This window comes from Lepisosteus platostomus, chromosome 4 (genome assembly GCF_059453375.1).
Source record: "Lepisosteus platostomus isolate fLepPlt1 chromosome 4, fLepPlt1.hap1, whole genome shotgun sequence".
NCBI classification, from domain to species: domain Eukaryota; kingdom Metazoa; phylum Chordata; class Actinopteri; order Semionotiformes; family Lepisosteidae; genus Lepisosteus; species Lepisosteus platostomus.
Window position 1 is genome coordinate 2,692,252 of NC_142614.1, and position 13,799 is coordinate 2,706,050.

At 52.2% G+C, this 13,799-nt stretch overlaps 1 protein-coding gene and 1 long non-coding RNA gene across 5 annotated transcripts; one reads left to right on the top strand and one right to left on the bottom strand.

Annotated features, from left to right (window-relative positions):
• Nucleotides 1-437: 437 nt before the first annotated feature.
• LOC148672132 (uncharacterized) lies at nt 438-6,086 on the top strand. Its single transcript, XR_015935671.1, has 3 exons — nt 438-766; nt 3,213-3,261; nt 5,688-6,086. It is a non-coding gene; the product is annotated as an uncharacterized LOC148672132 (long non-coding RNA).
• On the bottom strand, nt 4,927-13,115 carry LOC148672133 (uncharacterized). 4 transcript variants are annotated; one of them, XR_015935668.1, is made up of 4 exons: nt 7,263-11,323; nt 6,710-6,912; nt 5,263-5,568; nt 4,927-5,186 (listed from the first exon to the last, which is right to left on the bottom strand). XR_015935668.1 is itself a non-coding variant. In XM_088627573.1 (4 exons), exons 1-4 carry the CDS (start codon nt 12,857-12,859, stop codon nt 5,105-5,107), a joined length of 411 nt encoding a protein of 136 aa, XP_088483699.1. In that variant the 5' UTR covers nt 12,860-13,115; the 3' UTR covers nt 4,927-5,104. The 4 variants fall into 4 exon arrangements, 1 of the variants encoding a protein (XP_088483699.1); XR_015935667.1 differs by having other exon boundaries at nt 5,263-5,329; nt 7,263-9,783; XR_015935669.1 differs by lacking the exon at nt 7,263-11,323 and adding an exon at nt 7,001-7,251 and having other exon boundaries at nt 5,263-5,329.
• Nucleotides 13,116-13,799: the final 684 nt, after the last annotated feature.

The window sequence follows — 13,799 nt, forward strand, 5'->3', positions numbered from 1 at the left end:
TGAACAGGACCCTCCCTTTGAGAAAGATTCTCCCTCAGGTCTGTACAGGAGTCCAGCCCAACACAGTGCCACATCATTCAGTCCAACAGTCAGAATCTCTCTTCCTTCAGTGCCTTGGCCGTTTCAGCACACCCGGCTCTAAGCTCAACGAGCAGCCAGTGCAGCAGCGCGTGTGCAGGAGTGATGTTTCTCTCTCTCCCAGCCCTGCAGGCAGGAGCAGGCCTGCCCGACACTTTGTTTGACTTGTCTTTCTGTCTCTCTCTGCCCGCCGCCCCCTTCGCAGGCCACAGTTTCCTGATCCTGTAAATTTAGCAGTAGAGCTGCAAGCATCCGGAAGCCCCATGCCCTTATCGCTACAGGGCAGCGCTGCAGCATCGCCTGTGGGAGGAAAACGCGCCCATTTCCCCTCCCCCCCCACTCCCCCCTTTTAACAGAACGCGGGGAAACTCTAAACTCACGACAGCACCTTTCCAATCTCGGTTCGACACGAGAACTCAAAGCAACCATTGGGATAACAAGCAATGTTACTTGTTACTCGGTTTCACACAACTGACAATGTTTTTAAAGCTGTTCTTCAGCTCTACACAGTGCGCGGCAGGTAGGAGGAAGAAAGGTTTTTGCCCATTGGGGATATGTGCATGAACAGATCTCTATACAATGCATAGATGCACACACCCATGTCATTTCAGACAGGCCAGCGTGGTGTGCACAGACCTCGCGTGTTGGATGCACACGCTTGGGCAGCCTGGGAGAGTGCAACGCAGCAGTAAGTGTCCTCGGATCACGTTTGCCCGTGTGTCGTTGTGAGCGTGTGTGTCAGGGATGTGAGTGTGTGTGTTGCTCCTGATGCCAGCCCGTTCCTCCCTCCCTCTCTCTCTCTCTCTGTGTGAGGCTGTGTGCCCGATGCTGGCAGGCTGACTCAGCGCAGCACAGCCCAGAGAACAGAACACTGCGCTCCGGAGCTGGCGAGGGCTAAGATGCTCGCAGGAGATATTTACAGCCCTCCGCCTCCCTGAGTGCCGCGCGGAGATCCTATTCTTATCCCCGCTGACGTGAGGGGCCTAACGTCACCACGCCAACGTGGCTCCATCCCCCAAACCAGCGTCTCTCCCTCCCTCTCCTTCGCTCTCCTTCACTCGTAGTCCCTGCGTGGCTATTTATGGAGCCCCCCCACCTAAAAATAGACTGCCTTCCTCCCCCCCAAATCTCTGCCATCCATTTGCCAAACCTAGAAACGGGTTGCCCGCGGCAACACAGCTACCTCAGGACAGAAGTGTTGTCTTTGAATTTTTCAAAGAACAAAGGTGGGAAAAAGGCAGCAACCATGATGAGCATCTCTGAGCGTCCGTCTGCTTTACAGAAACGAGGAAATAAAGCTCGGGGACAGTCCGGCCTGTGACCGGTACAGGCTGGTCCAGCTCAGAAATGGCCAAAGGAGCTTATCTGTACCTGATGCAGTCACACAGGCTAGGCAGACACAGACTTGCAGGCTCACAAAGGCGCACCCAAGTACACACAGCTGTACACACTCACAGCAGGTGCACACACTCTCACAGGTGCACATGCTCTTACACAGGTGCACACACTCACAGCAGGTGCACACACTCACACAGGGCTCTAGACTGTAGTAGACTGGGATATAGGGTTCTAGACTGTAGGACACTGGGGTTCAGGGCTCTAGACTCTAGGGCACTGGGGAACTGGGCTCTAGACTGCAGGACACTGAGGTACAGGGTTCTAGACTGAGGACACTGGGGTACAGGGCTCTAGACTGTAGGACACTGGGGTACAGGGCTCTAGACTGTAGGACACTGGGGTACAGGGCTCTAGACTGTAGGATAATGGGGTACAGGGTTATAGACTGTAGGACACTGGGGTTCAGGGCTCTAGACTGTAGTACACTGGGGTTCAGGGTTATAGACTGTAGGACACCGGGGTACAGGGTTCTAGACTGTAGGACACTGAGGTACAGGGTATAGGAGACGGGATTACTGGATTACAGACTGCAGGGGACTTAAGTATGGGGTTATAGTGTAGGAGACTGGGGTACAGGGTATAGAAGACTGTAGGACACGGGTGTTCAGGGTTATAGACTGTAGGACAATGGGATAAAGAGTGAAGGAATGTACTTTCCCTGACAATCCATTGAAATCGAGGAATCCATGTGAGGATGTCTGAGGAATACAAGCTTGTTGCAGCTTTGCAGTCTAAGGGACTATAAGATTGTTGCGTGTGTGTTGTATATAGGAGTGTAAGACTCCCTCTTGTGACAAAAAGTGTGTAGTTGTGCTCAGGTTTAGCAGGGGTACATGCAGGACACCCAGTTACAGCACGATCGCACACCTTGCTTAAAAGCCCTAGAGAGCATTTCCATACACCCCTATAAAACAAAAAATATTAGGGCAGTGCAGTGGCTCTGTGGCTAAGGATCTGCACCTGGAAGGTTGCCGGTTTGTATCCCGCGGCCGGCAGAGGAATCCTACTCTGCTGGGCCCCTGAGCAAGGCCCTTAACCCCAACTGCTCCAGGGGCGCTGTACAATGGCTGACCCTGCGCTCTGACCCCCAGCTTCTCTCCCTGTCTGTGTGTCTCATGGAGAGAGAGCTGGGGTCTGTGAAAAGACGAATTCCTAATGCAAGAAATTGTATATGGCCAATAAAGTGGTCTTGTCTTATCTTAAAGTTAATTTATCTTTACACTCCAATCTCTTTCAGCTATGATTCAATGTTGTTGCATTCTGTACCTGAAACATATTTTCAATAGGTTAAAGCATGAAATAATTACATTATACTGATTTCTGTTGGTTATTCATCCAGCCTATCAAATTACTTAAAATATTCTAATGGGTTAACTTTTAAAAGCTGTGAGTAGTAAAGTTTGTAAACGCTGAGTTCTCATTTAAGACACTAGGTCCTAATCTGGACAAGTGTTTGTACTTCACAAATGACTACACAGCTCTTCGCCTCCGGCTTGAAATGCTGCTGTCAGGACTGAGCAGTGTTTGGGAAGGTTGCTCAAAATGTTTTGTATTTTTGATTGAAAACCATTTTTAGCTGAAATGGCAGGGGGGGGGTTGGGTGCGAGTGGGGGGACGGGGGGGGACGGGGGGACTAGTCACATGATTAGTCACCAGGCACATTGACAGTGACTGAGATCCACTTCCCCAGCTTGAACAGCACCGGGTCCGCCCATTATAGTTCCTTTGTTTTTCAGAGCTGGCTCCTGCTGGGGTGACAGGTTTCTCTGAAAAGGTGAGCTGGAAGTGAGTTGCTATGCCGTTGTTGACGAGCCCCGAATAAAAAAGGGAAAGAGTGCGTTTCCCGCCAGCGACGTAGCCGGCCTGCCCTGGACCGCCGCGTGCGTCGCGGAGTAACGGCAGCAGATTAGTCAGCTCCCGCGCCCAGTGCTGACTGCTATTCTCTGACACAAGAGTGCCTTTTAATAGCGCAGCGGATATTTTTATCCGGCAGGAATGCAGAGGAGGGGGGCGGCAGCTGAGAATAGCAGGGAGCTGGCCGGCCGCGCGCAGCCTCACGGGGGCCTCACGGGGGCCCAGTCCGCGGGCCGGCTCTGGGCATCGGTGTCCGGGAGGGTACCCCAGGGAGGTCACAGAGCTGCCCCAGCGACATGAGCATGCCATATCAGAGTCCCGCCGTGGAAAGCACAGGCATGACGAAGCACAGAAAGGCGTCATGGCCGTCCACTGCAACCAAGGGTGTCTCCAGGGGTGACGACTATTCGTACCGCTGGACCCAGGCTTCTGGGGTTGAGAGAGTGGGACTGCCCCAGGCCAACGGCTTTCCCACTTCCAGATGGCTCCCCTGCACAGGTTTCTTCACGCAGCTCATCTCCCAAACAGGTGAGTTGCACAAAGTACAACCATCATCGTCGGACACGACGGACAACCCACCACCTTACAAGCAGCCATGGGAACTGTAATGACCAAGTAATCATGATCTCGGTTTAATAACTCGTCTGAAGCATGGCACCTCCTCCAGCAGGAGGTCTCTGGTCAGGTGGAAATGGTGGTCCAGGAGGGAAAGCGCCACCTACACCACTGACAGTGGCGATCTGTGGGGCAATCTCCTGCCCCGGCCTTGCCCAGTGGGATATCAGAAGAGATGAGGACACAAGGAAGTGTGTCTCTCTCTCTCTCTCTCAGTATAATTGCTTACACACTTCATTGGACAGGTTCTACTTTCAGTATGTCGTTTTTTCTTGAAACGCTACCCAGCTGGGACCAGGATCCCCTGGCAATCCCCTGGGGCATGATGGGATTGGTCGGTCTGGGCCCCTGTCGCTGCCACCTGCCTATTCCTCCAATCAGCACCGAACCTCCGGCACGGGCCTGCGCCGCCAGACACATGTTACAAGACGAGCGTCTCGAAGGGCGAGAGGAGGAGTGTGTACGCCCTGCCTCACTCTCCTGTGTGCGGTCTCCTTTGCCTCTGCAGGATTCCCCGACTTTCCTTCCACCCCTCATCTCAGAGCTTTAACTCAACTGACCTTTGGCACAGGAAGTTGAATGGACAGTGTTTTAAGCCCCTTGGCGTTTGCCCAGCCCACACCGTCATCTGCAGCCAATCACGACCACCAGAACAGAGCCTTCTGACTGTCACTCCACCAGTCAGGCTTGGGGGACAGGCGGGACCCCCAAAACACAGCCACTGCCATAGCGGAGAGGTGCAGTATGCTTCAATCTTCTGCCTGAGCGTCTGTGTCAGGCTCTGTGTGATGCACAATGCCATGGCACAAGGCATTCTGTGTTTGGTGTGGCTGCACATGTGCTGTCTAAGCATTTGATACAGCACTTGAAACAGAGTAAAGGGCAGTAAAAACATGGTAAAACCCGGAGAGGCCCTCTACAGCATGACAATGTACAATCCTTTGCAACCCAGTACTGTGCATTACATAAGCATGACGGAGCGTGAGTTTATAGGAGTATTTATTGTAAAGTATCAATACATCGAGATCTACTGTATGTCTGTACAGTGTACTTGGAGTTTATTTCCGCTGTGCTCACGATGCTTCACTGTGCTGGAAGGGGCAACACTTTAACCTTCAAAGGTACAGAGGAGCAGGAGGGGAGATCTGTCCCTGTCCCATCACAGACGGGCGGGCTGATGGCAGAACGCTCCCCACAGCGATCCGCTCGTCCGGCGTCCCTGGATCACCAGCTGGGCAAGCCTGCGGAACGAGGGGGACTGATGACGAGGGGGGGAGGAGGTGGGGGGAGAAACGTGAAAAGTGGCGCTGATCTTACCTGACGCGGCTGATGACTTCATCGCTGCTCCCTCTGCTGGGCCTTAATCTGGCTCTCCCTCTGTCGGCTATATAGGACAGCCTGTTACATAAGCCAGCGTGAGCGAGCGGGTGTGAGAGTGAATCAGCCTGCTCCGATTCCCCTTTCTCTCTCTCGTTCCCCCCGTCTTTCTCTCTGTCTGCCTCTGCCTCTCCTCTCTCTCTCTCCCCCTTCCTTCTTCCCTGACTGAACCATGCTGGCGCCAGTCTCAGTCAAAAGTGGGCAGAAACGGACTCTTTGAGGTCACCGGTTCTGAGTCAGAGCAGGCTGTGGAAATGTTTATATACTTATTCATGCGTGAAGCGCCTGGTCTAAGCCGGTGCGCTCCCCGATTTTTCGACCCGATTCTGGGCGCCCTCTCAGTCTTTCTTTCCCCGTTCCCACAGTGCCATCACACCCCCCTGCACCCCAGCCGGCTGCGCCCTGCAGCTGCAGGTACCAGCTGAGGAGGGGGATCGCCAGACGCCGCGACCACACTGCCCAGAGCCTGATGCGGGATGAGCAGTGTCTGCTCCTGCAGTGTTATACCCTGGCTGGCCACACGGGGGCGCTGCTGCGCCAGCTGAGACCGGGATGGGTTCTCGCTGTTTTTGGCTGGACGCTCCAGACCACAGAGGACAAGGCGCGCACGAATCTGGGCATGGTTAGACTTGGCACTTTCTTGCACTCAGGAGCTTTGATCCAACCTGCATTGTATTCAACTAATGTACCCTGTATCGTGAGCCTTTAATCTACAACTGACTTAATTGACAGAATTATATAATTAGGTAACTGATCCATAATAATGTGGTTGACGTTTAATTGATAATTTATTTCAATATTATAACATTACTTTATTAACCCTTTACAATTTCTTGCATTAGGAATTATCTTTTCGCATACCCCAGCTTGCTCTCCATGAGACACACAGACAGGGAGAGAGCCTGGGGTCAGAGCGCAGGGTCTGCCATTGTACAGCGCCCCTATTGATACTTAATCATTTAATTAGTACTCATCAGAGGAGTTTACTGGCGACCCATCCACTCTTAACCACTTCTTCCAGTTCAGGGTGGCAGGGGAGCTCGAGGTTGTATCCCAGCAATCAAGAGGCGCAATGTGGGGTACACCCTGGACAGGACACGGGGGGACACACACAGACCTAGAGCCACCTTTCCCCGAAGCCAATGAAGTTACTAGTACGGTTTTGGACTGTGGGAGGAAACCCATGCGAACACAGGGAGAACATGCAAACTCCACACAGACAGCACCCCAGGTACAGAATTAAACCCATGCAAGGCAGTGGTGCTAACCACTGCGTCACCAGGCTGCCCTTGACTGGAGATGTTGATGGAGCTCCAAAACTCTGAAAGGGATGGAGAAAGCCAACCCAACCCTGAAATTTGTCCTCAGAAGAGGACCTTTTTATTACCTTTTCTGGAGAGGGGGTGTCTTACAGAGAGATTGGGGTGCCTGGAACAAGCCGTAGCAGCTCAGGACTGTCCAGTCCTGCTCCCGGAGGGCCGGTGTGTCTGCAGCCGCCCGATGTGAAAATCCGTCTGATTGAGTCAAATAACCGATCTGGGATCTGCGCTGCCCCCTGCGGTGCCGGGCTGATCGCAATTGGCGTCGGGACTGGAAGAAGACAAAAGTTATTTAGCACCGGCTGAACAAGAAACCGGGACACGAGAGAAAACTGGGAAACGCTGCGAGTGCATCAAACCCTCTCTCCGGTTTCATCCGCCCCGACCCGGACCCCAGTCCTGGACGGTCCCCAGCGCGGCAGACTGGTGGACCTCGGCCAAGCGCAGCCCAGACAGGAGGGCGATGACGTCACCCCCTTCCCCGACCCTCCAGATGTTTCCAGCCGCGGCGCTGCCGCAGCTGCGCGCCGAGTGGGCAGCCGTCCCGGGTGAAAGCACGGAGAGGGGCAGAGCCGAGGCAGGCAGGGAGAGGGTGAGGGTGCGGGTTTGCAGAAACCTTACCTGTCACCTCTCCGAGCTTCACTCTTCCTCTCCCTGGGCGCGACGTCACAAGCCGCACCGTGACAGTGAGAAGGCTGCGGGGGGGGGGGGGAGGGGTGGACAAGCTGGGTTGGGGGGGAGACGCTCCCCCTGCGAGCCAAATACTACAAACACTGGGCTGCAAGAGCAGGCCGGGGCTTGTTGCTTAGCGACAAATATTTGGGCAGGGAAAGCGGGGCCGCGTGACGCCCCGCCCCCTGTGTTGCTGGGGGAGTGGAAACAGCCGGGGCTGTCTCGTGACCCCCCCCCCCCCCCCCCCGCCCCCCGCCCGCCGGCGCTGAGCGAGCCGCTTCTCGAGAGCTCTGCACGTCTGAGAGCGCTGCTGCGACCTGTCCCGCAGTTTCCCCGCTAATTATATGTGCAGTATCTATATCGTATCTTCCCTGTGTTCTGTACATTCATACTTTGTGTGTGTGTGTTTGTGTGCTTTTTCTGTTTTGTTTGTAACTATCCCATTTTTAAAAAAATGTATTGTATTGTATGACTACTGTATTGCTACATTTGTACTGTACTGTGTTGATTGTGCCTGGCTGCTGTAGCACTTGAATTCCCAGCATGGGATTAATTAAGGACCCACCTAACTAATCGCAGCAACCTGTCAGATGTCAGTTTTGGAACCCCAGCCCTCAGTTCAGTCCAGTTTATCTGTCCTGTGCACAAGTGCAATGGAATGCTTATTTGCATGTGTGCTCCTATACAAAGGCATCATGGAATCACAAAGCATAAACACAGAACAGCAGCAGCAACAGGTTAGATAGCACAGAACGTAAAAAAAACAACAAGTCAGACAAGCAACTAGACTGTTCAGTCCCCCTAGGTTGAATGCACTCAGACAGGTTTTCCTTTCCAGAGAACATCTGTTTTAAGTATCAAACGCTTTGCGGTTTGCACAGCGCCCGATCCACTGCGCGTGCACGGCGCTGTGTCACACACAGTAACGAGGGGGAGTTCGCTAGTGGGAACTCGGGCTACTTTTGGTGTAAAGGTGCCGCGGGCTGAGTGGCAGTTGAAGCTGCAAGCTGCACCCGGATGTGGGAAAGTCACCCTGCTTGTTCAGGAAGCGCAGCACTCCCAGCTCTGGCACAAATCCCGGTCAGCGGCAGACAGGAGAGTCGATCTGGGCCCAGGCGCCAGGCTGTGCCTCCAGCCTGGCAAGGCTGCAGGGAGCTGGGAGTCCCCAGGGTGCAGCACTGCTGCCCAGACTGTCCAGGACTGTGGGGTGCCTGGGCTGCGGAGATGTGCTGGGATGCCTTGCCAGATTGTCTTCCCTTGTGCCACAAAAATGAAAACATGGAGACAGCTGCAGCCCACACAGGGCTCCCATCACAGGGGCTGCAGGCCGATGGGAGTGCTCTTACAGTGTCAATCCAGCAGACTGCCTGAGTGAATAAAGCTCAGGCCAGAGGGCACAAGTGGTAACTGCACAGAAGGGTATTAGACACCAAGAACTTAAGCGAAACATTTACACAAAGAGTTGCGGGTGTCTGGAACATGCCGTTCAACGAGGACCAGACTCGGGTTTTGTTCTTTTGCAAGAAAGGCTGGATACGATCATCGGCTCCAACCCCTAACCCCCCGAACGGGCTGGGTGGACCGAAAGGCCTGCCGTCGCGTGTCACTTGTCACGGGTTTTACACGCGCTGCCGGGGCGCGTGGTGGGGCGAGAGTCTCGCGGGGGGCCACGCGCTGCGCTTCTGCACAGTTTCCATTCGCTCACCCCCCCCCCGAGCTCCTGCTCTCCGACGGCCGCGACCACACAAACGCTTCGCTTCATTTGCCTAGAGCGACGACAGCAGCAGCAGCCGGTTCCTTTTCCTGTTGGGGGGGGGGGGTGATGGGGACGCTGAGCTGTAAGTAACCATAACAAGCGCCGTCTGGCAGTGCTGAAGCAGGCAGAGCCACCCTTTCCCCGATTGGCCAGCGGCAGGAAGTCCCGCCCCCGCCCCGCCTGCCGAAACCAATCAGCAGGTTGCAATGGCTCCAATGGACCAATCAGGTGGTTTCATTCTTCATATGGCTTTGCGCGAGGAAGCGATGGCGGGCGGCTGATACCCTGGCTCGGATGTTTTTCCTGATTTTATTTTGCGGCCTTTTTTTCCACAGGAAAACTAAAAAACTGAACAGAGCGTAAACATGAAAAACACATATAAGTATTTCACAAAAGAAGTCCCCATTTCCGCAAGAAAGCAGTGAGCTTTTTTTAGAAAAGAACTAAAACTTTGCAGCAGCAGTTCATGATAATAGCATGAATCACCTCTGAAAACAGGACTGCAGTGCACTTCAACATTTTTAGACCTATTATATATAAAATAGGTCGAGCTGTCCCAGAGCATGGGAGTGGGTGGAATGGTGGCACTGTGGCTGGAAGGTTGCCGGTTCAAATCCTGCTGCTGGCAGAGGAATCCTACTGTTGGGCCCCTGAGGTTCCTTAACCCCAACTGCTTCAGGGGTGCTGTAAAAATAGCTGAACCTGCACTCTGACCCCAAGCTTCTCTCCCTGTCTGTGTGTCTCATGGAGAGCAAGCTGGGGTCTGTGGAAAGACAAATTCCTAATGCAAGAGATTGTATATGGCCAATAAAGTTATCTTATCTTATTAAAGCATACTCTCTAATTCCTTGTAAGAGTTGCAGTAGTCTCGCCCTGAAGCGTGGGGTGCCAGGCGAGACCCCAGTGACGATGCTTTTCTTGTTTTCAACTCAGGTGCTACTGAAAAACTGAGGCTGCCGCTGGAAGAGGTGTTAGTGGAGCCAGCAGGGGGCGCTCATCCTGCAGTCTGTGTGGGTCCTAGCACCCCAGTATAGTGATGGGGACACTAGACTGTAAAAAGGTGCTGCCCTTTGGATGAGATGTGAAACGAGGGTCCTGACTCTCTGTGGTCATTAAAAATATAAGGGTGTTTTTCCCTCTGGCCTTTACCAGTCATGGCCTCCTAATAATCCCCATCTCTGAACTGGTTTCATTACTCTGCTCTCCTCCCCACTGAGAGCTGGTGTGTGGGGAGAGTACTGGTGCATCATCCAGGTGGGGCTGCACACTGGTGGTGGAGGGGATCCCCATTACCTGTAAAGCGCTTTGAGTGGAGTGTCCAGAAAAGAGCTATAGAAGTGTAAGGAATTGTTATTATATTATTAACCCCCAACCCCTGAGCCCTGCATGCTGCACTCAGTCAACAACAGGGGCGTGCACTATCTTTCTATGTCTACCAACCAGCCACAGCCACAGGACAATACAGCCCGGATTTGAACCTGCAATCGCCAGGTGGTGTTCTTCCGCTGTGTCAGTGCTGGGGTTCAGATTCACTGTTCAAATGCCGGGGAGCCCTCCTTCCTTTTACCGTTCTCTCAAGTGCAACACGCTGAAAAGCTCTCTTGCAGAGCTCGTCTTCCTCGGAGGAAGGGCCTGATGACGCAGGGAAGAGGGGTCGTCTCTCCGCCGAGAGGAGCCGGGAGTGGGGGACCCCAGGCTTGGGGGACCAGAGGGGAGAAACTGGGGCTGCAGCCCTCTTGAGATTGAGGTCAGGGTTTCAAAAAGCACAATGCGCAAATTTTGAAAGTGTCACATTTCTTGGGGTGCTATTTTAAGAATCATTTCAAGTGCATTCTTCACAGACAGGTGCTCGTGTCTCTTTCTCAGGCTCTGTGTGAACAAGGGGCATTCGTCCACAGGAGCAGAGGAGCTCATGCTTTTCTTCTTCATGGGGGGCACTTCCTGGAGGGAGAGGACTGTGGGGCAGATCGTGGGACAGTCGGAGGGGCGCAACCATGTGGTGTCTGCTCTCCTGAGGGGCTGTCTCCCTAGGCCACCGCCGGAAAGATCAGTGGGGGGAGGTATATCAGTGTCGCACAGACCTGGGTTCACAGGCCTGTGCAACACTGAATACCTCCCCCTTCTCTCTGCCTGTGGAAACTAGGTTCCACAGCTAATTAACCAGGACCAAACCACCGGGGACCCAAAATGACTTCTTCAAATGCACTAATTATTAATGCCCTAACAGTTAAAAGATTTAAACTATTCTTGTGTTTTAGACACAGTATGCATAATACTGGAGAATATTAACTCTTAATTGAAATATTATTATTATTATTATTATTATTATTGCTTACACTTATATAGCGCTTTTCTGGACACTCCACTCAAAGCACTTTACAGGTAATGGGGACTCCCCTCCATCACCACCAATGTGCAGCATCCATATTAATACATACTTAATGCAACTCCCTTTTTATAACAGCTATTATTGAGGTAGCCTTATTAATACTTGTGCAAACTTAGCCGTATGTCTTAGTGAAACGGGATTGTTTTGCGTGCGATATGACTGGACAGCATGGAGAATATTTCCCCCGTGCAGGACGGAGCGTAATACAGGTATCTCTAAATACCGTAAACGTAATGGTAATGTCTGATGGGATCAAAATAAACAACAAGCAGTATTTTGTAGATAGTGACAACGCAGCGCTGCACATCGAACGGACATCTAAATATTACCGATTGAATGCATGGTTATCGAATAAAGGTGAAGTCCTATTTTAATTACACATGTGTCACTTGTAAAAGTAGTGACCTCCTGGTGTCTAGGTAATAAAAGTTAATGAAGAAAATTCGTGTATGTGCTGCTGTTCTAGACTTCCCTCGAAGAACTCCTGCGAACTGCAGCTGTCACTCAGCCTCGAGAGGCCCCTCCTCGTGTTGGTTCCTACGGAAACTGGTTGCCAGGTCACGAAAACAAAAACCAATCGAGCGTCGTGACGTATGCGTGTTGGAACGGCGTCTCCAAGGCGACGGAACGTTGTGTACACAGGCCGTGGTAGATACCACGTGGGGTAGCAGGGAAGAAAAGAGGAAGTAGCATTCTTTTGTATATTTTTGTACGGAGACTAATCAGGAACCGACGCAAAGTACAACAACAAAGCTAAATAAGCGCGATACTAAAAAGTGAAAACAAGTTGCGTGGCAGGTCAGGGCTGCGGAGTTGTCACGTGAGGCGCAAGATCCGTGCTTAAGAGAGTATTGCTCCGTGCATGTGGCGTATGAAGACTCCACACGAGTACAGTTTAACATTTCCTATACCACGGTTCGGACAGGCACTGCTAAACGGGCTGGTGGATTGACAAGCATTGATTCAGTTCAGTTCAGTCGCTTAGATTGTTTCCCTTGTGAATTTAACGGCTACACCGAAACGATGTCAATATATAAACGTATACATTTGTATAGAGCGTCATCCTAAATCCCGCTCAGAAAACCAGTAATTAAGAACATTTTATTTTACACTTAAAATATTTTATCACCTTTTCAATATATGTTGCGACACTGAGCAACACTGATTTTTTTTTTTTGTAGTTACTCATCCATTTCACAGCCGCTTATGTCGCTGGACTGTCTTCGCAGCGTGCGGGGTGTGCGTGTGTCAAGGGTACACCATGCATCGCGGAGCAGTCCGTAGTAAAAAATAAACTGCGTAGATTTGGGTGCACTGGGAGGCAGGAGAGCGAGCGAGCGAGTCGTGGAATCATACCTGCGCAGCAGAACTGGTGGGAACTGTGGCAATCCCAGAGTGCATGGCACGGCACGCGGCTGACGTGGACTGGCCCGGCCTGGAGCGCGCGGGGTTCGGAGCCGTGTGCGCGGGGGGTTGTCGGAGCGGCTGTTCTGCTCGCGAGTCGTGTCCGGCCGGATTACTCACCCCGACGAAACGAATACGGAACTGTACGTTCCTCAGCGTGACATCATTCTGCTGAGTAAGTCCACTTGCCGGTTGTACGCACCGTTACACTCGGCTCGTTGCGGCGTTGGGACGACATTTCTCACACACGCACACACACCCGCCCCCTGCTCTGTCGGACACAAGATTCATACAATACAGCAACAATGAATCACTTCGTTTTTAGGAGCGTTAGTGGTGGGGAGCGACGTTATTACAGCAGTGAGCTGTCACTGCACCGAGCTAAGCGATGTGCGGAAGCAGTTTTGTTTGAAAAAAAGACAGGTTTAAACGTCTCCCCACAGAAATGTATTGATTGGTGCAGTACAAAAATTGTCTATATTTAAAATACCGCTCCGAAAATGCGCTTTGGCCCCCTGTATCCTCCATGAACTCATTCGTCTGACTTCCAGTTTCTTCTCACGAGTCAATACTTGACCTTGTTTCAGGCCTAGTGCTGGCAAAACTCATGTGAGCATTTTCATGAAGATATATGGAATGAAATACACGCTCTGATTGCCAAATGATGCTGTAGACATGTTTTCTGTTGTCAATATGCCAACAGCGTACAGTACCTGCGTGAGACAGGCCTGTTGATGAGGACTGCACGACATTAACCTCTTAATACAAACACCGGCCAACGAACAAACCCAGAACGTTATTGGTTCTGAAAGAGTTACGCTAAGTCGTAGAATCTTCCGAACACGGGTCGCTTCTCGCTAGGCCGAGCACGTTAATAGTTTCGTGCTGTCCGCTACCATGCTGACTGTGAGAAATCCCACTCTGTGAACGCTGAGGT

Coding starts and splice junctions, on each gene's coding strand:
- LOC148672133 (XM_088627573.1), bottom strand. CDS start 12,859: ATGCACTCTGGGATTGCCACAGTTCCCACCAGTTCTGCTGCGCAG. Junction 5,344..6,709: donor ACACCCCCTCTCCAGAAAAG/GTAATAAAAAGG, acceptor CTTATGTAACAG/GCTGTCCTATATAGCCGACA. Junction 5,187..5,262: donor GAAGTCATCAGCCGCGTCAG/GTAAGATCAGCG, acceptor CTCGTTCCGCAG/GCTTGCCCAGCTGGTGATCC.